The following is a 20,455-nucleotide window of genomic DNA, read 5'->3' on the forward strand; positions in this document are numbered from 1 at the left end:
GACAGATCAATGATAACCCGAATTCTCCTTTTATTTCCCTACGTGTATTTTGATCAGGCTACCCGGTCTTGCCTTTACCCATAATTTTGAGGAGTCTCAATTCCACAGTTAGAACTCCCACACACTATCCCCTCCCCACCCGGGTAAGGTAGTCCACCCAGGGTGCTATCGATCTGATTAGACATAGAAGAAGTCAACCGCACAGGTTATTTCATCCTATACATATTTAATCATAGTCGTCTCAATACACTAGGTCAAGTCCAGTGAAATCAATGTCTAATTTCAAGTTCTAGTGGACATGCAAGTTGACCGCATGACACGAGAGTCCTAAAAGAACCTTGGAAGAAGAGAAAAAACGCAAGAATGCCAAGATTGTATCGCACATTGCGTAATTTTGGAAAGTAAGTTCAAGTCAATTGGTGTGTTTGAGGAGGGGGTTGGGTGAAAATGTAGTATAGACAAAGACAATTGGAGAATGGGAATGGTGTTCTAGAATGGGTATGCCGCGCTACAATGCCAAGTACCAGAGATATAAAGAAAGGGGTGAGAAGAAGAAGAAGAAGAAGAAGAAGAAGAAGAAGAAGAAGAAGAAGAAGAAGAAGAAGAAGAAGAAGGGGAAACAACAAGTAAATAACATGAAAAAAGAGAATCCGTCACTCAAAACATATGTACTGTCGTGATGGACGAGATGCAGAAAGAAACCTTATTTGCTAGAAATGGAATCATCCTTAGCCTCGACATGCGATTGCTCTTCGTCTTTGACGGGCAGAGCAGTCAGCGAATCATCCGGTCGTGGATCAGCGGTCTTCTTGGAACCCTCTGTCTTTTCAGCCGTAGACTCGCTGGGGTTGAGGTCCACGCGGAGTCCCTCATTGGGCGTAAGTGAGACGCTAGTGAAACCGTCCGCGTCGGCAGCTTGGTGTTGATGCTGCTGTCCCGGAACCTTTTCGGCTTCAAATGGATTCTCCTCCGTGCCAAGATCGTGTGCTGGGAAGCCTTGCGAGAGGGGTGACTTAGGGAAAGGGGCATCGGTACTCTCGTCGCGCTTGAATTCACCACTCTCGCGACGCAGAAGAATATTGCTCCATCTCTTTCTACGGCTCAGACTGCGCGACAGACCCTCGGCATCTTCGCTTTGTCGCTGCATCGAGCGACGACGGCCGCGGTCTGAATCGTGGATGGTTTCGCTGACAATAGGCAGTGATGGTGCTGATGGTGACGGGGCGACTGCGCCTTGCTGCGGGCTTGGCGAAGCGCTGCGCTTTTCTTGCCACTCACGTCGCTTCTCGTTCGCCCATGACCCCCATGAACTGAAATATGCGCCAGCCTTTTGGCTGGCTTGGCCCACTGTGGCCTGGGCCTGGGCGACGTCAATTGAAGCTCTTGGGCGGCTAGCAAACCAAGCACCTGATGTTTCGGAGGTGGAATCATCAATGGATCCTTGTGAAGGAGAGGCGGGGGTATCAATTGAAGCGCGCTGTGACTGGGAGGATCTTTCTTCATTGCGCTTCTTTTGGTTCTCGCGCACGGTTTCCATGTCGGACCAGAATCTGTTGTATGCTGCGCTGACTTTCTTCTGGCCTGTTGCAAGGTGTCTGCCGAGTGCCTCCCGTCCCTCACGAACCTTTTCGTCTAGATGGAGATCGGCTACTTGTTGAGATAGTCGACGTTGAATATCTTCCACGGTCAATCCACCGGCACTTGGGTGTCGGGGTTCGGTAATAGAAAACAAGAGTGCATCCGAGGTGAGGCGCGAGAAGAGTGCATAGTTGGAGGTCTTCTGCCACTGGATCAAAAATTCGGTGTTAAAGTCGACAGCAGGGTCTCCTTCAATGTTGAAGTTTTGTAACTGCGCTCTGCTGCGATGGCCAGATTCACCGGAAGTAAACGAGCTGAGTTCTTCGTGGTATTTCATGGAAGATAGTAGGGCCAGCAGGTACTCCTCAAATTGCAGTCGAATGAACTCCTCGGAGCCCATAAAACCAAGGGTCTTTGGGCGTGACGGGTGTTCTTCATCCCAAGTGTCATTAACAATTTGAGTGAGAAGATCAATCCAGCGTCTGTCGGCCGTGGAGAGGGCCAAAGCGTTTCGGAGAGGTAGAGATGAGATACTAATGCTATCTTCATCAAGCTGGTGGTCACAAACTGTGTTAGAAGTGTTATAACCCAGAAAGGGAGCGGACTACTCACGTTGATTAAAATATCACTGTAGCGGTCCTTCTGTTGTAGAAGCAATGAATTCGTTGATCCCACAACATACGACTTCGTACCATCGTCGGCTAACAGATCCAGCTGCTGAAGAGGGGTATAGGGCCCGAACATGCTTCCCTGGCAAGAGAGTTAGGGTTCCAGTCAGAATTTTCAGTTGAAAACAACGCATACCTTTCCAAAGATCTGCAACGGTAGACCCATATATGCCAGCACTGCCGAAAGGTTAGTAACTCCATGATTGAAGAACGGATTTAGAGAAAAGTTTACAAGAGCTGCGATCACTAGTCTTGAGAGAAGTTGGCTTCTCAACGCTCTGTGCATAGCTGTCAAATGAAGGATCTGCGCAGTCTTCCAAGTTGTTTATAAGACCGGGTATTAAGGAGACGAGTGAAAATTGGAGCATGCATAATCTTTCGCATCGTGTACCGAAGAAAAGCATCTTCATCAATCAGCGTAATTCATTATATAGCTCCCACCGAGAGGGGATAGATGGCCCATACCTTGGGCTGCAATAGCAATGCCTTGAATAGTACTAGAGTCTGGTACTTAAATTCGTGAATCATTTCTCGGAGGGAGAGACCTTGAGTCCAAGTCAGTCAAATGCCACGCGAATCGAAGTACATGGACAATACTAACCCAAGTTCTGATCCTTCGGGCCATCCTTCATTAAGCTAATCACCAAGCCCTCGTGAAATTTCTAGATCAAATATGAGTCTGCGGTTCATTCCTCGAGTCCATGGAGTCATGTATACCTTCAAAATATCGATATCGGAGAAGTCGCTATCGATTCACGTACGAAGTTAGCTCAGCTCATTGGACCATTTCCAATACAATCTCCCTCATGCGGGGTATCCCAGCCATTCTCTCCTGCGCAGAAGCTATTTCCAACATACCGTTGAGCAAACCACGCCGTTGTTACCACCGAGAGCTTCTCGCGCAGCTGGCCTACCCTCTGCGGGGAATCGGTGACAACAACCACCGCCTTTTGTACCGTAGATCTCGTCACGTCCGGCGGGCGATTGAGGAGGAGCTTGGCATCAAGCTGGCGCGAGCAGGCGATACCGAACAGTGAAGTTTCAGAGGTCTCGGGTGTTTCTCTGCCACGTAGGGTAAAATAGGAGAATTCCTCGGTCGAACTAGAAGGAGTATTAAATCGCAGGACATTAGCGCGTTGCTCTCCACTATAAAATCGAGGGTGGCCATATCGACTAGAGAGACACAGCGTGGCCACGTTAAGGTAGGTTTCGGGAAGTTAATGCCATACAGGTGAGCGCCATCAGACAGGGCCATGAACGGAAGCAATGACCAGTCATTGTCTGTGGCAGGGTTCGCGCCTTCGTTGGCGATGCAATGCTCGATTTCCGGACCCCTGCAGATTGCATTAGCATAGGTTTTAGAAGGCACATTGCCACGAGGCCAGCTGTCTTTGATCACTGGGTTACGACTGCGGGGAAGCACGTACCGCGCATGGTGGAAATCAATCACCAGGACAATCGGATCTTGTTTATTCGGAATAGCCATGGGGACGGTCGTGCGGGGGACAGCAGAGATTGGAGATAGTGAATGTAAGGGTTCGGGGGGGTTTCTCCACGGCCCGAATTGTCCCCATAAAAACACGAGCGCAAGGGAGCTGGAGCTAAGAGAAGAGAGCAAGTAGCATGTACGGAGTATGGGATTCAACCTGTCGCAGGGGATTTCGATAGGCTATCGCTCACGTGTTGATTGCGGGCGGTGTGCCCCTTCCCCGAGGTCAGCCCCGCGGTGAGTCTCCAGGTTAGCCAATGGAATGATTGGCAGTGAGTGGGAGTAGGAGGAGTGAAGTTAACTACTGTACTATTTATGACTTAAAAACTACGACTTCTACATATCCAATTATTCTTTCCCAAATCTGATTGTACCGTATGGTAATGAGAAGGTATCCCCTGATCACCGGCCGATTCTTAACGACGCCGAACTAGCTATGGACAATTGGCTTTCAATAGGCCAAGAAAGAAAGGAAAGAAAAAGTAAAGTAAAGACGAACACGCCCACTTTGCAAAGCTTCCCAGTTAAAACAGATATATGATTTGGATGCCGTGGCTCCTTGGTTTGGAGGTGAAGGAAGTTAACCAGAGAGGAAAACGATCCAGAGGAGGAAAAGAAAAAAAAAAGAAAACACGAGTGCAGAAAAAGATACTATGGTAGAAATTATGTGGTTCGTTGGATCATGAAATTCATGCGAAATTCTGGGAGACGCCGCCTCCTTGCACGGAACCACCAGCAACCAGAGCCTGGCCAGCCTCGGTTCCTTGGTCAATGTTGTGGAAGTCGAGGATTTCCGAGTACCTATTGAGGAGAAAAGAAAAATGTAAGCGGCGTTTTAATTCATACACACGAGAAATTACCCACATCATGATCTTCCAGGTATCCACGGGTAGGTCGGCATCGTTGAACGACCAGTCGAACTTCTCTTGCGCGACCGGCTCGTCGGTGGGGTCGTGGTAGGGGGCCAGATATTCATGCGCCAGCGCTTCTCCGGCCCGGACTCGCTTCTTGGGGTCGAACACCAACATCCGCTCAAGCAGATCGACGGCTAAATCTTTGTCAACGGGGGCACACAAAGGGTGGGGCTGTGGGAATCAAAAGTCACGAACCATCGGCATCGGCATTCCGGAACTTATTCGCCAGGGGTTGGCGCTCGCGCTTCGGTAGGGACTTGACAAATCGCAGGGTCTAGATCCAGAGGAAAGTAAAAACAATTAGCCAAGGCCCGGATTTTGTGCTACCTCATGACAGGTGGTGGGACTCACGTTCTCGCTACAGATAGTCTGGATCACATCGTCGGGGGGAGTTCCCAGTAACTCGGTGATGATCGAGAATTGATTGACATGGTCCTTTCCAGGAAAAAGTGGCTTGCCCTCCAACATTTCGGCGAAAATGCAGCCCGCACTCCAGATGTCCACCTCAACGTCGTACTTTTGCCATGTAAGCATGATTTCAGGCGCACGGTAGTAGCGCGTTGACACATAGCCAGTCATTTGCGGATCTTGGATTCGAGCAAGGCCAAAATCGCAGATTTTCAAGTCGCAGTTCTCGTTGATTAGAATATTGCTGGGCTTCAGGTCGCGGTGGACAACACCAGCGGAGTGGACATATTTCAATCCACGCTGTGGCAGTTAGTCAAAGAAAGAGTTGTCAAGGGATCCCAACGAGAAATATCCCCGGGTTTTCATTAATTCGAAAGTAACTCACGAGAATTTGGTAGAGGAAGTACTGGATGAATTGTTTCTCAAGAGGGCGCGAGGTGAGGAGTCGGTGGAGGTCAGTTCCCAGAAGTTCGGTAACAAAATAACTACAGTCATTAGTCGGCGTGTCGGTTTCCAAACGTGTCATATAACGACATACATATCCTCAAGAGGGGAGATGAAGATGTCGCTCAGGCTGATGATCTGTATAAGGCGTTCAGTACATTTGAGCTAGCGCTGGAGAAGGGTTGATTGATACGAGAAGAACCCACATTTTCATGGCGGAGGTGCTTGAGAAGCTTTAGCTCTCGGTAGGTACGCTTCGATAGGACCGGAGTGCTGAAGGGCTTCATGATCTTCTTGACGGCGACTGGCTGGGCGGTTAATTGGTCGCGCGCGGAGCTACCAAGCGCATGATGATTAGCGATGGGGGTGAATCTTGCCGACGGGGGCGCGCGCGACAGAGCGGAGATGGGAATTATGCTCACCACACGAGGCCAAAGGCACCCATGCCTACCGGCTGCAAGTCCGAGTACCTAGAAGAAGAAAAAAAAAACACGATCAGCGATGGAAATTCACGCGCCCGGCGGGGCACAGGGCAATATACCGGCTGGTGATCTCGAAGGTGGTGCCGAAGATCTGGGAGCGAACGAATTCGGCCATGATGAAAACGAGACAACTTTTGTTCTTTTTTTGAGATGAGAAAAGACAGACACGAAAGAGATAGAGATAGAAGGGGAAAGGGGTGAAGCCGACGGAGGGGCCTTGGAACGTATGTGGGGAAGGGCCTTCTGCGGTGAGGAGTGAGAAGTGCAGAAAACAAGGACGATGACGTTTGCGAGCAGGTTTCTCGGTTTCTCTGCTGCGGCTGACTCAGTCGGGTCTAGCCTTGAACTGCAGTATGTAGAGTACAGTACTAGTAGATAGCATTAATTGAATAATTATAGAATTTAAAATATTGATAATATTTAATAATTTTAATAACCTACTAGATCTAATACTTAACTTCTCCTTAATTGATATTCCCTCCCCGAATACCCTCATACCCTAAACCCTACGCTCGAGTACTATGAGTTCTACTGTCTCCATCCCCACTCCGCGCGTCTCGACCGGTCCATTACCCGGGAACCACGCTAAAGGGGCAGATGTAGGAGTACTCGCACACTCCTACTCGTACTCCCTACATACTCGTAGTCGAAGTCCGAAGTATCGTAGTGGTCTCAATTAATCTTATCTTTCTACACAATATACTACAATCCAATTAAGAATTCCGAAAAAGGCCGAATCACTAATAACTCGCGCTTAGCCCGGTCCCGACACCTGCTGCGTTGTGCGGTTGTCATTCGCCCTCCGTGGTCCCGCCAACGTCAATGCCATGTCAATCAATGTCAATGCCAATGTCACCAGTCCACTTGCACCACTCATGCAGCATCGGATATCAGAACCGAGCGTTGCAGGTTGCAGACGGTCCAGACTGAGGTGATCAATGATCTTCCGATATACTACACTTGGGCAATCCACCAGGGGACACATGTACAATATCGGCGGGAGAGGTCAAAGTGGAGACCCGGTTTCCAGGATCGATCGATATGGTTGACAGCCCTGGAAAGCCACAGGGGATGAGGGGAGCCTTGCACTGTCACCTGTCACCCGTGGGCAATAAAGAACTTGAACCTGGGTGGTGCTATATTAATAGTACATACTCCCTGAGCACGGTAAACCGGACAGGTACCCAGTCGTATGGACACACTTGAGACATGTGAAACCCAATAGCCACGCGACGGGCATCCAAGGCATTTTCCCCGTCCGGGTGAGACTGGATGTTGTGCGCCCGGGGAAAGTGGAGGGGTTCAGGTTTCGATGCCCATCTTTGTTGGGTTGAGTTTGAGGTGAGCGTTGAGTCGGAGTAGATCTCGGAAATATATTGCTGGTACGGAGTACCGTGACTCCGTACCTCCCACCTGGCGCACCTGGATATCCTCTAGTATTAGTAGCAGTTGCGAGCCGGAACATTAGTACGATTACTATACTACTACTACTACTACTACTACTGCTGCTATATTCCAAGGATACCACTATAGATACCATTAATACCTGGTACATCGTACCTCGATGCAGTGCAGGTGTTCACATTCCCATGTAGAACGTGGGGAGGCACGTGCCAGGCCGGAGCTGTGGTGGAGAGTCGTGACGCACTTCCAAGTGGACTCTCACCGGCTGCGTAAAATAGCCATGGGAAATACCGGAGCCACCTGCACTAGAGTATAGAATAGATCCAAGCATTCTATTAAGTCAGGGCATCACCAAGGTCCAAGGCTGTACAAATAGTAATAGTAATAGTAATAGTAATACTAGTTACTACTCGTCCATTTGAATAATACTAGTACCCCTTATTCCCTCTCCGGATAACCCGTTCTGCCTAGTCCAGCCAACCCTGTAAATTACCTTTTGGCCCCAAAGCGAAAAAAAAAAGAAAGGAAAGAAAAAATCCTCCATACATTTAGTCTGCGTACAGTGCGTCGTACTAGTACGGGAGTAAAGACTAATAAGTCGGCCGGCAGTGGTGACTGGCGACTCCGCCCCGGGGCGTAACTAGTAAAACACTTTTGTATGGAGTACCGTTACTTTACTCGTACTTTACCCCCCAAACCCGCCAAACCCCCCAAACCCGCTCTTCTGGCATCTCCACTCGTGGACTCCTCCCCCTCCCCAAGTAACGACCGTTGCACCGCCATTTGATCTCTCTTAACTGTCAGAGCCCGAATTACCCCCTTCATCCTATACCCCGGCAACCAAAACTCGACTACACGAACACGACCCGATACGACCGACACGGAAACCCGGCGACTTGGTCTTACCGTAACATCAACCTCAGCGCCAAGTAACCCTTTTACGCTTACCTTACCCGACCTTTCTCGTTCCCAACTTCCCCCGCCTTAACACACTTCTCTTTCAATCTTCAACCATCGCAAACTCTCCACTCGTCGCGAGTCTCGCTCTCCGCTCCTCCCTGATCCGCCTACACCAATATTACCCCTCGTGCGTGGCGGGTGGCCGTCCTCCCAATCAACCGAAGGCTACGGCCGTCCCGTCCGGCTGACACTGATCGCTTTTGCGCGCGGTCAACCCGGACCTATTTCCCGCTGGCCTTGGGCCTGCTTCAATACAGACAGTCACCATGGGGATGTGTTTTAGTGCCGAAAATACTGGAGATGTGGAGCAGAAGAAGAGAAGTCAAATGATCGATCGGAGGCTCGAAGAAGACTCCAGGCGGTTACGCAGGAATGCAAGATCCTCCTGCTGGGTACGTTGAACGCCCCCAGCTCCTTTTCCTTTCCACCCCTTCGTTTTTTTTTTTGCGCATGGTCATCTGGAGAATTGCCGACTGATCATGATGTAAATCGCAGGCTCCGGAGAGAGCGGCAAATCCACAATCGTCAAGCAGATGAAGATTATCCACCAGAATGGTTACACCGTCGACGAGCTGGCCTTGTACCGGTTGACCGTCTTCAAGAACCTCCTGGACTGTGCCAAGGCCCTCATTGAAGCGTATCACCTCTTTTCTCTAGAACCCTCCAGCCAAAAGGTTCAAGAATACATGACCTTTCTCGAAGAATATCATGTCGACCCGGACCCCAATACTCCGCTCGACCCGAAAGTGGGGGATGCGATCACATACCTTTGGAATGACCCCTGTACTTCAACCGTTCTGGAGCGCCAAAATGAGTTTTATCTCATGGACTCCGCACCATAGTGAGTATCTTGTCGGTTTTTCCCTGTCGCCCATAGGTGGAATGCTGACTTGCGATCAGCTTCTTCGACGAAGCGAAGCGAATAACGGCACCGGACTACACCCCCGATGTTTCGGATGTCCTACGAGCAAGAACAAAGACAACTGGTATCTACGAGACGCGATTCACAATGGGTCAATTGAGTATACAGTATGTGGACAACCTGGAATTAATCCCAACTCCCCTCGAGCCTCACTAATACGACCTGCAGCATGTTCGACGTTGGCGGCCAACGCAGTGAGCGCAAGAAATGGATCCATTGTTTTGAAAACGTTACGTCTATCATCTTTTGTGTCGCTCTCAGTGAATATGATCAGATGCTTTTGGAGGAGAGCAATCAAGTAAGTTCCTTCTTGAGACCACAGCATATCCCCACCCCAACCTAGCTAATACATCTCAGAATCGAATGATGGAAAGCTTGGTTCTCTTTGACTCCGTCGTCAACTCTCGATGGTTCATGCGAACAAGTATCATCCTGTTCCTGAATAAGGTCGATTTATTCCGGCAAAAGCTGCCTCGCTCCCCATTGAGCAGTTATTTCCCTGACTATTCAGGAGGGAATGATGTCAACCGCGCAGCGAAGTACCTGCTATGGCGTTTCAACCAGGTGAATCGAGCGCATTTGAATCTCTACCCACAGTAAGTTTTATGGCTCCGTCAAAACAACGAAGTGGCCCATTCTGATGCACCACCTTGCAGTCTAACCCAAGCAACCGATACCACAAATATTCGACTTGTTTTTGCAGCGGTCAAAGAAACCATCTTGCAAAATGCCCTGAAGGACTCGGGAATCCTATAAGCTGGTCACTGTCTCATTCTCAAACCTCTCCTGCTTCTCACCCTTTCACTCCACCTCTCACGAAAATATCCTGCCTTATTTGGTCACCTCATACTATTGAGAATTTGGTTCCTTTCCTGTCTCTTGAAGGGTCCCCAACCCTGGGCATTCCTACGATCTCAACAATTTCTCCTTTTCGACATTCGACTACCTTTGCTCTTACTCTGGAATAGCTGCTGGCGTTCACGGCGCATCTCTTTCTCTTGAAATATTTCCCAGGCGCTCGTTAAGTGATACCCCATTCGGTATCTACGCGGCTATCTACTCTGTATTCGGCTTTCTCGTCCGATGGTGGAATCTTTCAGGCTCGGCTCTAGTTGGGCGTCCATCCTTGGATTCATCACTTTATTCTCACAGCACCAACTCTGAACGACAGAAATCCTTTCAACTTCGATCTCGCGAGAGCCCCGCACCCCTTTCTCCCCCAAAGCGAGATTGCCGGATCACTGTTAACACGCTCTCAATTTCTCAAAATACTTGAACATCGGCCCTGGCCATTATCCGTATATTACCCGATTCGGACCCCGGATCTTTTCTCCCATTTGTGTTATCCTTTTTTTTTAACTTATTTTTTTCTCAAGCCTCTCGTCGGATGCATATTATGGCGGATTTTACCTGTTTCTTTTTGCTGTGATTTCTTCAAGATGGAATCTATCTACCTATCTATCTATTGAACCCTGGCCTTGTCGCCTGTTGTGTTTTATCTTCTCTTCACTTTTATATCTCTCTTGAACTTGATTCCAAGCGCTCCAGGCATGTGGTGACTTTTCCTCTTCTCGACAGAAGCTGTATACTCTGGCAAGTTGATTGAATTTCTTGCTCTTCCAATCGGTCCATATTTTTTTTGGTTCTTGCATAGACCGGTTTCGGTAGGGAAGTTATGGCGATGTCCAGATTTCCGGTTGGATTGATCTAGCTCAGGCTTCAAGTTGTTTGGGTCTATTTAGCTCAGATATTTTTTTTTCATCCTCCTTCCTCTTTGTACAGAAACGCCCACGTATGAAGACCGAGGCTACCTTGTATTTGACTACTGATACCGGTATCGACTTGTTGAATTTCTCTGTCTTGGGTTCCGTCACGCATGATCCTAGACCTGGATCGATTTCCCCGCAATTTGGAATACCTTTCCAGGAGAAGATAGATCTACGATCCGTGCATTGGCTACAATCCAGCCCGGGCAATACGATACCTAATTATCCTGCATGGCCAAAGCCAGTCTCAACCCCTCGAACCAGATATTTCTGGGCTAAGACTGACCTGACGGGGAAGGGCTACTCGATACTCACCGCAAGCGATGAGATTTAGTTCCAGTACAGAAAGATCCAGCCTGGATGAAGGCACCTGGGGTCAGTCGAGGGAGGTAAGTATTCCGGGCCCCGAGACAAAACCCAGCTCATCGAGCTTTTAAGGTTCCCAAGTTCGACGGCTGACACTGCGGGGCGGGGCAACTTCTCGTGGAGAATCCGTTGGATGAGAATCGGCCGACCGACCGGCCGAATTTGGTCTATGCAGAGGAGAGAGCTCGCGGGATCTGAAAAAAAAGAAAAATGATACCAGTCATGACTGAGGAAGGCATCTTTGACGACATACACCCTCTTCCAGGGCGTGGTGGTTCATTGACTACGGAGTATGTCAAGGAAGTGTCCCCGCACCATGCCAGCAATGATGGCGCGAAGGTTTCGTCGGTGGCTGACAGGGCCATAGCATAGCTGGTTGCGCGTTTTCCTAGAGGGACAGGGATCTCTTTGCTCACGCGTCAGTACAGAGTATTGGTGGGCTGTGAATCGAGGGCGGAGATAGGGTGGGGGGAAGGATTGTGGGGTGGTGAGTGGGTATAGATCACGGGAATCGGGGTGGCCTGATGCAGGAGCAGGAGAGGCTGCAAATCAGGGAAAAGACTCAGCGTGAGAAGAGGAGAGAGGAGAGAGAGGAGAGAGAGAGAGCAGTATATTGCATATTGCATCAGCACGGACAGCTGCAGGCCGTTGGCTCGAGCGTCGATCCTCCGAGCTTCCCCACTTGAGGTATACAGCAACTAGTAGTAGTAACTAGTCAGTGGAATTGAATCAAGATCAGAGAATCATTGAGTATTCTAACCTTTAGGAGATGGACTGATAAGGTCAACCATGGTAAGATGTCTGATATCGTAAGGTACTAGTACTAGTACTGGTAGTTACCCTAGGGAAGTTACTGAATGAGGTGGATGACTGCCGGATTGGGCGATGTTCGTCCGGTCGAGTTGTGCCCGGTCGTACTTGCCTTGCCTCGCTTTACCCATCATGCAATACCAGCAACAGCACAGAGTACTAGTATACCTAGAGGCACTCTCCCTCTCTCCCTCTCTCCCTCCCTCTTCTTTTAATATCCCATCTCCTCTCCTCTTCTACTCATCTTTCGTACTTTGTGTCACGCAGGGTCCCCTCTTTCGCCTGCTCCCTTGCTCTTCTCCTCTTCTATTTCTATTTTACTTGTCCCTCCCACCTCCCCTCCCCCACTTTAGAATCTCACCTTCTGAGTTCTACCTTCCCAACCAAAGTATTGCACTCGTGAACTGACCATGTCCGAACGTCGCGAGCGCAAGCCCTCCGTCGGTGTTCCAATTGCGGACCTTCAAGGACCCGTGGGCCCTGGCTTCAGCCGCCCCAAGCATAAGCGCACCTTTACCGGCCTTGGTCCTTCCGAGATCAAAAACGTCGAGGCCAGCATCCCTGAACCCCTGCGCGAGGCGTGAGTTCCTTTGTTCTTCCCTAGGGGAGCTTGTACCAGCTGGCTAACCCACTGGTGTTGCAGATGGCGGAAATATGTAGGTCGAACTCAATCATACGAGTGATGATGCCATGATACTTGCTGACATGAATTTTGGAACAGTCCGCCCACGAGTTCACCAACAAGGACGAATTCGAGGTTAGTCCCATTGGTCACTGGCTATCTTCCGGCCACAGCTAATGGTTACACAGAGAGAGCTCGTTCGGCACATTGAAACAACCCTCGCTCGGTCTCTCTACAATTGTGATGATTTGTGAGCGCCCGATTTAATTGGAGCAAGTCCGCTCTCAAAAATTGGATCTCGTGCTCACAAGATGTAGGGCGGCTTATTCGGGCACTGCCCTCGCCTTTCGAGATCGCTTGATCATCGAGTGGAACAGGACTCAGCAGCGCCAGACCTTTACTGACCAGAAGAGAGTTTATTGTATGCCATACCAGTCGATTGATTGATTACTTTCATCATCTAATTCATATCAATAGATCTATCCCTCGAGTTTCTGATGGGCCGAGCACTCGACAATGCTATGCTGAACGTGGGCATGAAGGATGCTGCTCGAGGTCAGTACTCAACAGTCCCCATTTGAAGGCAAAATACTGAAATTCTGGACAGAGGGTCTGCAGGATCTTGGATTCCGCATCGAAGATGTCATCGGACAGGAGCATGATGCGGCTCTGGGCAACGGTGGCCTCGGTCGTCTGGCGGCCTGCTTCCTTGATAGTCTGGCAACTCTCAACTACCCTGCTTGGGGATATGGCCTACGATACCGCTATGGAATCTTCAAACAGGAGATTGTCAACGGCTATCAAATGGAGGTTCCAGACTATTGGCTGGACAACAACCCCTGGGAGTTCCCCCGCCATGATATCACCGTCGACATTCAATTCTATGGCCACGTGAAGAAGAAGCAGGATGAGAACGGTAAACTTGTTGCCTCCTGGGTGGAAGGAGAGGTTGTTCAGGCTGTAGCATATGATGTTCCTATTCCCGGCTACGGTACCAAGACCACCAACAATCTTCGTCTCTGGTCTAGCAAGGCGAGCAGTGGAGAATTCGATTTCCAGAAATTCAATGCAGGAGACTACGAGAGTGCGGTTGCCGACCAGCAGACCGCTGAGACAATCTCGGCCGTCTTGTACCCCAATGACAACTTGGAGCGAGGCAAAGAACTCCGACTGAAGCAGCAGTACTTCTGGTGCGCTGCCTCCCTGTACGACATCGTGCGTCGCTTCAAGAAGACCAAGAGGGCTTGGAGCGAGTTCCCCGACCAGGTGGCGATCCAGCTTAACGACACTCATCCCACTCTTGCCATCGTCGAAATGCAGCGCATCCTGATTGATATTGAGGGTCTTGAATGGGACGAAGCTTGGACTATCGTGACAAAGACTTTCGGATACACCAACCACACTGTTCTCCCCGAGGCGCTGGAGAAGTGGTCTGTTCCTCTCATGCAGAACCTCCTTCCTCGGCACTTGCAAATCATCTACGATATCAACTTGTACTTCTTGCAGTCCGTGGAGAAGCAGTTCCCCAATAATCGGGAGATTCTGTCCCGTGTCTCCATCATTGAGGAATCTCACCCGAAGATGGTGCGCATGGCATACATCGCCATCATTGGATCCCACAAGGTCAATGGTGTGGCCGAGCTACACTCCGATCTACTCAAGTCGACCCTTTTCAAGGACTTTGTAGACATCTACGGAGTTGATCGTTTCACCAACGTAACCAACGGAGTTACCCCGCGACGTTGGCTGCACCAGGCGAACCCAGCCCTCTCCAGCCTGATTGCAGAGAAGCTTGGCGGCCACGAGTTCTTGACTGATCTGACCCTTCTGGATAAGCTGGAGGCATTCGTGGACGACAAAGACTTTAGGCGCCAGTGGGCACATATCAAGTCTGACAACAAGCTCCGCTTGGCTAAACTCATTAAGGATACAACTGGATATAAGGTGAACCCAGAGTCTCTGTTCGACATCCAGGTCAAACGTATCCACGAGTACAAGCGACAGCAACTCAACATCTTTGGTGTGATTCACCGCTACCTGAAGATCAAGGGAATGTCCGCCGAGGAGCGCAAGAAGGTGGTTCCTCGAGTCTCAGTCTTCGGCGGTAAAGCAGCCCCGGGATACTGGATGGCCAAGACTATCATTCATCTCATAAACAAAGTGGCAGCTGTGGTCAACAATGATTCTGATGTTGGCGACCTCCTCAAGGTCATCTTCATTGAAGATTACAATGTCAGCAAGGCCGAAATCATTTGCCCAGCCTCAGACATCAGCGAGCACATTTCTACTGCTGGTACTGAAGGAAGTGGAACAAGCAACATGAAGTTTGTGTTGAACGGTGGTTTGATCATTGGAACATGCGATGGCGCAAACGTGAATATTCCCCTCTCCTCTACGATAAAGCCCGAGATAACTAATTCAAATTCTCCTACAGATCGAAATTACTCGCGAGATCGGCGATCAGAATATCTTCCTCTTCGGCAATCTCGCAGAGGACGTCGAAGATCTCCGCCACCGTCACTTCTACGGCGACTTCCAACTCGACCCAGCCCTGGAAAAGGTCTTCAAAGCAATCAAGGATAACATGTTTGGCGACGCCGGTGATTTCTCCGCACTCACTGCTTCTATTGAGGAACATGGCGACTACTACCTAGTCTCCGACGACTTCCACTCCTATGTCACGACCCACGAAATGGTTGACGAGGCTTTCTTGAACAAGGAGGAGTGGCTGGCCAAGTCAATCACTAGCGTTGCTCGCATGGGATTCTTCTCAACTGATCGGGTTATCAACGAATACGCGGATAGTATCTGGAACGTTGAGCCGCTCGCTGTCAAGGATTGAGTTTGTTGACTCTGCCTGAGCCCATGCCCCGAGTCCACCGGGTGTCGCCAGTGTGAACTCATGTGATTAGTGATTAGTGATTTTATAATTTGCATTGCGTTCGATAGCATAATTTGATCTTTTCAATCTCCATTCTACCTGGCCCCAGTGTTGTTAACAATGGTCGTCTGTGCCCGTAGACTTCCAATAGACAATAATACTAGCAGTATAACCAACCTCCAAGGAGCCTCTAATTAAATAGCTAAAATGAAAGATAGGGTCTCACACTATACCCAAGGCAGTACTGTAAAGCAATCCTGACATACTAGTATACTGTGCCCAGGTGTAGAGTGGAGTGGAGATCCTCGGTTGAACTTCCCCAGTTTCCTGGGGGTTTCACATGCCAACTCCGTCATCCACTCGGACAACCAACTCCTCTCCTCTCCTTTCCTCTTCTCTTTTCACCTCTCACTCATCTTCCACACTTCTACCAGATCCGGTCATGTCCATCCGCGACTCCGGCTGATCAGTCGCATTCGATCATATCGCCATGGCGGCTCAATCTAAGCTACTGCCGCCCGACCGCTCCGTCAAGCAGATTCTCTCCAGCATCACCTCCCTTTATCTCCGACACCGAACTCGCATCTCGCGCGGCGTCTACCTCGCCCTCTTTGCCGCACTCGCCAAACGCATCCATAATGCCATCTCCGAGCAGAAAGCTGCTTCACAACAGGTAGAGCTACGAAGAAAGCAACCTGGCACCAGCAGCCTCGACGACGATGAACAACCGCGGAAGAAGCGGGTGGAGATCAATCGAGAGTTCTTTAAACACTTGCTTCGTCTACTGAAGATCGTGATTCCTGGATGGCGCAGTAAAGAGTTCCGCCTCCTTGTGAGCCACAGCGTCTTCCTCGTTCTGCGGACGTTGCTCAGTCTGTATGTTGCCGAGCTAGATGGCCGTCTCGTGAGCAACCTGGTGCGGGGCAAGGGCAAGGACTTTTTGTTGGGTCTTTTCTGGTGGATGATTGTCGCAGTGCCGGCAACATTCACAAACTCCATGGTAAGATTCTTGGTGTCGGCATCGCCCGGTTGGAGTGGTGTGCGGCTTTGCGACCGCGGAGAAGCTGCTTGCTAACTTGCCAACGCCTTTAGCTCTCCTACCACCAATGTAAACTTGCGCTCAGCTATCGAAAACGTTTAACCGATTACATACACGACAAATACCTATCAAATATGACTTTCTACGCCATCTCCGCCCTGGACGACCGGATTAAGAATCCCGATCAGCTCGTGACGGTGGATGTGTCGCGTTTCTCCGACAGCCTGGCCGAGCTCTACTCCAACCTGGCCAAGCCGATCCTCGATATGTGCATCTACAACTACTCTTTGTCAAAGAATGTCGGTGGAGAAGGGTTGTTCATTATGAGTCTGCTGGTACAACTTTCAGCCAATGTCATGCGCATGCTAACACCACCCTTTGGCAAGTATGTTGCGGATGAGGCTCGACTGGAGGGTGAATTCCGCTTCCTACACTCGAGGCTCATCGACTACAGCGAGGAGGTGGCTCTTTACCATGGCCACGAGGCTGAGAAGGATACCCTAGACAAGGGCTACTTCACTCTCATCAAACATGTGAACCGTATCTTACGGCGGCGACTATATCATGGTTTCATGGAGGACTTTGTTATCAAATATTTCTGGGGTGCTCTGGGTTTGGTTCTTTGCAGCTTGCCCGTCTTCTTTAAGATTCCTGGTCAAGTCACCCAGACCATGGGTGATCGCACCGAGAGTTTCGTCACTAACCGCCGAATGTTGTTATCTTCATCCGATGCATTTGGCCGTTTGATGTTTTCCTATAAGGAGATCTCCGAGCTTGCCGGCTTTACCTCTCGCGTGTCGTCCCTACTTGAGGTCATGGATGACCTGGTTGCCGGACGCTTCGAGAAAAAGCTGGTATCATCGGCCTCCACTGAAGAGAATGCGGCCGTTCTCTCGGGCCGTGGCGAAGTCATGGAGAGTGACTTCATCGAGTTCACAGATGTACCCATCGTCTCACCAAATGGTGATGTCCTTGTTCGCAAGCTGTCGTTTACCGTAAACCCTGGCGACCATCTTCTGATTGTCGGACCTAATGGATGCGGCAAGTCATCTCTTTTCCGCATCCTGGGCGGTCTTTGGCCAGTGTACGGAGGTTCAGTCAAGAAGCCTCGCTTTGAAGACATTTTCTACATTCCGCAGCGTCCCTACCTCTCCCGCGGTACACTTCGACAGCAAGTCACTTACCCTGATGGTGTGCGCGAGATGCGTGCCAAGGGTGTGACTGATGCCGATCTCTACGAGGTTCTGTCCGTTGTAGAGATCGCCTCTGTTGTTGACCGTCCTGGCGGCTGGGACGCGGAGGAGGAGTGGCGCGATGTTTTGTCGGGTGGTCTGCAACAGCGCATTGCCATGGCCCGTCTGTTTTATCATCGCCCCAAGTTCGCCATTCTGGACGAGTGCACCTCATCCGTGACTCTGGAGATAGAGAAAGTAATGTACGAAACGGCGAAGAAGCTCGGCATCACCTTGATGACTGTTTCGCACCGACGCAGTCTTTGGAAATACCACCAGAAAATTCTGCAATTTGACGGCCAGGGTAGTTATATATTCACAGGACTGGACTGGGAACGACGATTGGAACTTGAAGAGTATGTCATACCCCATCCCTTAATCACAACTTGAACTTTTGGAATTGTGCTGACATCAATGTTCTCCCATAGTGAGAAGGATGAATTGGAACTGCAACTTCGGGCCGTACCTGAACTCCAGCGTCGGGTGGCCGAACTAACTGCGACTTAAGTCGATGAACGGATTCTTTCTCCATGTGTACTCGTATTTTAGCGCAAATGAACTGTGAACTTGAGATGTGCTCTGTACCTGTCGACACTTTCAGTGAACCGTAATCGCATTCTCCACTCCGGATGTCAACCCAGCCAATGCCGACCAGGCCTCGGCATCGGAAACCCTTGATCCCCATTTTTTTCGGCCGGCCCTGAAGGATGAACCAATCATATCGCACATACTCGGCAGTGGCACCGACCGACCCTCCGAGACCAGCGACCAACTGGACTCAGCACGTTGCGATTGTGTTCGTCGTCTCTCCACTCTCGTCGACCCACTATGATATTATCGTATCTCTCCTACGTCATACAGTTGTTCTATCTTGTTCTGGTTCGCCACGGGGTCTGCGGCCTTTCAGTAGAAGAGTCCTCCTATATCCTGTTTTAAATCAATTTCGTTATTTTCTATCCTCTCTAGCATCTATCTGCATTCGCATCTACACCACCCCCTTGTAATCTTCACAATGACCAACTCCAACATGAAACCTACGCAACCTACTCCTCAAAAACGAAAGATTGTCATCTTTTCTGGTACGCATTCTTGTTCCATGTCATGATTCACGCCTTTCAACTCAGCAGCACTGTCCCTGTCCCCTAAACCCTCGGGCCCTATATTCCAAGCCCACAACCGAGACCTTTGATAGATTACCATGAAAAGCTAACTCGCGTAACAGATTTCGATGGCACAATCTGCATGCAAGATACGGGCCATATCCTCGTCGATGCGCACGGCTTCGGAGCAGAAGCCAGAGAAAGACTCGAGGCGCAGATGAAATCCGGAGCCAGGACCTTCCGCGACGCCTCGGAAGAGATGTGGGCATCTCTTCACGTCCCCTTTGACGACGGCTTCGTGCTCATGGAGAAGAGTATCGAATTGGACCCCGGCTTCAAGGAATTTTACCAATACTGCCAGGCCAATGGCTTTCCGTTCAACGTAATTAGTGCCGGCCTGAAACCGATTTTACGTCGAGTTTTGGATATGACCCTCGGCGAACAAGAGGTACGTCTTAACCTCCCTCCCGGTGAAAATCAATTTACTAATATAGATCTTAATCTAGTCCTCGGGAATTGAAATCGTCGCCAACGACGCAACAATCTCAAAAGACGGCCAAGCCTGGACACCAATCTGGCGCCACGACTCAATCCAAGGCCACGACAAGGACGTCTCCATAATCGAAGGCCGCAAATTGGCCCAAGCCGAATGCGAACCAGACGAAATGCCACTTATTGTCTTCATCGGCGACGGCGTCTCCGACCTCGCCGCTGCCCGCGAAGCAGACGTTCTCTTCGCGCGGCGCGGTCTCCGCCTCGAGGAACATTGCCGAGAACACAATATCCCCTTCACCCCATTCGATACCTTCTCCGACATCAAGCGCGAGATCGAGGCTATTTCCAAGGAGGACCAGAAGAAGACTGGTGGTGTGGGTAAACCCGTCAGGTATAACCCTCGCGCCAATATGTGGCGACGTATTTCGAGTAAGGAGGCTGTTCCTACGCTTATGGCTGCTGCTACGCCTTCGCAGGAGGAGAAGATGTTTCTTTGGCCGGAGACTTTCTCGGATTATAAACAGCCTGCGACTATTGCCGAGTGAGAGTGGATTGATGTTCAGGCTTGAATCTATTCAAAAGCCTTTGAATTCATTTCTTGATGATTATGTCTGATGAAGTTTGACTATTTCTTTTTCTTGTCTTCTCACTTCTTATCGTGTTGAAACACGTTACGCATGGAATTGGCGTTGGGCTTCCCGTTATCCCCGTCATGACTCTGCATTTTCTGTTATAGATGCCCATCTGGGGACCTAATTTAGACTCGAATTACTCTGATCTATAGAATAAGACTAAATACTTAAGACCATTATTGCAGTATTCAAGTATTATAATCCATTTCTGGGACTCTTAGTCCAAATTGCAGACCTACTGAG

At 49.8% G+C, this 20,455-nt stretch overlaps 7 protein-coding genes across 7 annotated transcripts; 5 read left to right on the plus strand and 2 right to left on the minus strand.

The window, feature by feature from the left end:
* Nucleotides 1-494: 494 nt before the first annotated feature.
* N7509_007219 (uncharacterized protein) lies at nucleotides 495-680 on the plus strand (the record flags this gene model as incomplete). The annotated part of the gene is made up of 1 exon (XM_056631856.1): nucleotides 495-680. One exon carries the CDS (start codon nucleotides 495-497, stop codon nucleotides 678-680), a length of 186 nt encoding a protein of 61 aa, XP_056487407.1.
* Nucleotides 681-703: 23 nt separating this feature from the next.
* N7509_007220 (uncharacterized protein) lies at nucleotides 704-3,732 on the minus strand (the record flags this gene model as incomplete). The annotated part of the gene is made up of 10 exons (XM_056631857.1): nucleotides 704-2,131; nucleotides 2,191-2,328; nucleotides 2,383-2,423; nucleotides 2,479-2,650; nucleotides 2,712-2,791; nucleotides 2,848-2,908; nucleotides 2,964-2,991; nucleotides 3,105-3,419; nucleotides 3,476-3,580; nucleotides 3,674-3,732. 10 exons carry the CDS (start codon nucleotides 3,730-3,732, stop codon nucleotides 704-706), a joined length of 2,427 nt encoding a protein of 808 aa, XP_056487408.1.
* Nucleotides 3,733-4,424: 692 nt separating this feature from the next.
* sakA (mitogen-activated protein kinase HOG1) lies at nucleotides 4,425-6,098 on the minus strand (the record flags this gene model as incomplete). The annotated part of the gene is made up of 9 exons (XM_056631858.1): nucleotides 4,425-4,536; nucleotides 4,600-4,783; nucleotides 4,845-4,923; nucleotides 5,001-5,357; nucleotides 5,443-5,542; nucleotides 5,596-5,639; nucleotides 5,708-5,837; nucleotides 5,924-5,971; nucleotides 6,043-6,098. The coding sequence occupies 9 exons, from the start codon at nucleotides 6,096-6,098 to the stop codon at nucleotides 4,425-4,427; spliced, it is 1,110 nt and encodes a 369-aa protein (XP_056487409.1).
* A 2,515-nt stretch (nucleotides 6,099-8,613) lies between these two features.
* Nucleotides 8,614-10,025, plus strand: gpaB (guanine nucleotide-binding protein subunit alpha gpaB; the record flags this gene model as incomplete). The annotated part of the gene is made up of 6 exons (XM_056631859.1): nucleotides 8,614-8,739; nucleotides 8,881-9,188; nucleotides 9,248-9,376; nucleotides 9,438-9,567; nucleotides 9,627-9,865; nucleotides 9,926-10,025. The coding sequence occupies 6 exons, from the start codon at nucleotides 8,614-8,616 to the stop codon at nucleotides 10,023-10,025; spliced, it is 1,032 nt and encodes a 343-aa protein (XP_056487410.1).
* A 2,596-nt stretch (nucleotides 10,026-12,621) lies between these two features.
* Nucleotides 12,622-15,675, plus strand: glpV (glycogen phosphorylase; the record flags this gene model as incomplete). The annotated part of the gene is made up of 8 exons (XM_056631860.1): nucleotides 12,622-12,791; nucleotides 12,855-12,867; nucleotides 12,933-12,968; nucleotides 13,022-13,083; nucleotides 13,151-13,254; nucleotides 13,311-13,388; nucleotides 13,441-15,206; nucleotides 15,268-15,675. 8 exons carry the CDS (start codon nucleotides 12,622-12,624, stop codon nucleotides 15,673-15,675), a joined length of 2,637 nt encoding a protein of 878 aa, XP_056487411.1.
* A 529-nt stretch (nucleotides 15,676-16,204) lies between these two features.
* Nucleotides 16,205-18,492, plus strand: N7509_007224 (ATP-binding cassette long-chain fatty acid transporter PXA2; the record flags this gene model as incomplete). The annotated part of the gene is made up of 3 exons (XM_056631861.1): nucleotides 16,205-16,714; nucleotides 16,807-18,341; nucleotides 18,414-18,492. The coding sequence occupies 3 exons, from the start codon at nucleotides 16,205-16,207 to the stop codon at nucleotides 18,490-18,492; spliced, it is 2,124 nt and encodes a 707-aa protein (XP_056487412.1).
* Nucleotides 18,493-18,997: 505 nt separating this feature from the next.
* N7509_007225 (uncharacterized protein) lies at nucleotides 18,998-20,125 on the plus strand (the record flags this gene model as incomplete). The annotated part of the gene is made up of 3 exons (XM_056631862.1): nucleotides 18,998-19,064; nucleotides 19,208-19,533; nucleotides 19,592-20,125. The coding sequence occupies 3 exons, from the start codon at nucleotides 18,998-19,000 to the stop codon at nucleotides 20,123-20,125; spliced, it is 927 nt and encodes a 308-aa protein (XP_056487413.1).
* Nucleotides 20,126-20,455: the final 330 nt, after the last annotated feature.

Source organism: Penicillium cosmopolitanum (assembly GCF_028827165.1).
Source record: "Penicillium cosmopolitanum strain IBT 29677 chromosome Unknown utg000008l:1.0-4398992.0:1.0-4402845.0, whole genome shotgun sequence".
Taxonomy (NCBI): domain Eukaryota; kingdom Fungi; phylum Ascomycota; class Eurotiomycetes; order Eurotiales; family Aspergillaceae; genus Penicillium; species Penicillium cosmopolitanum.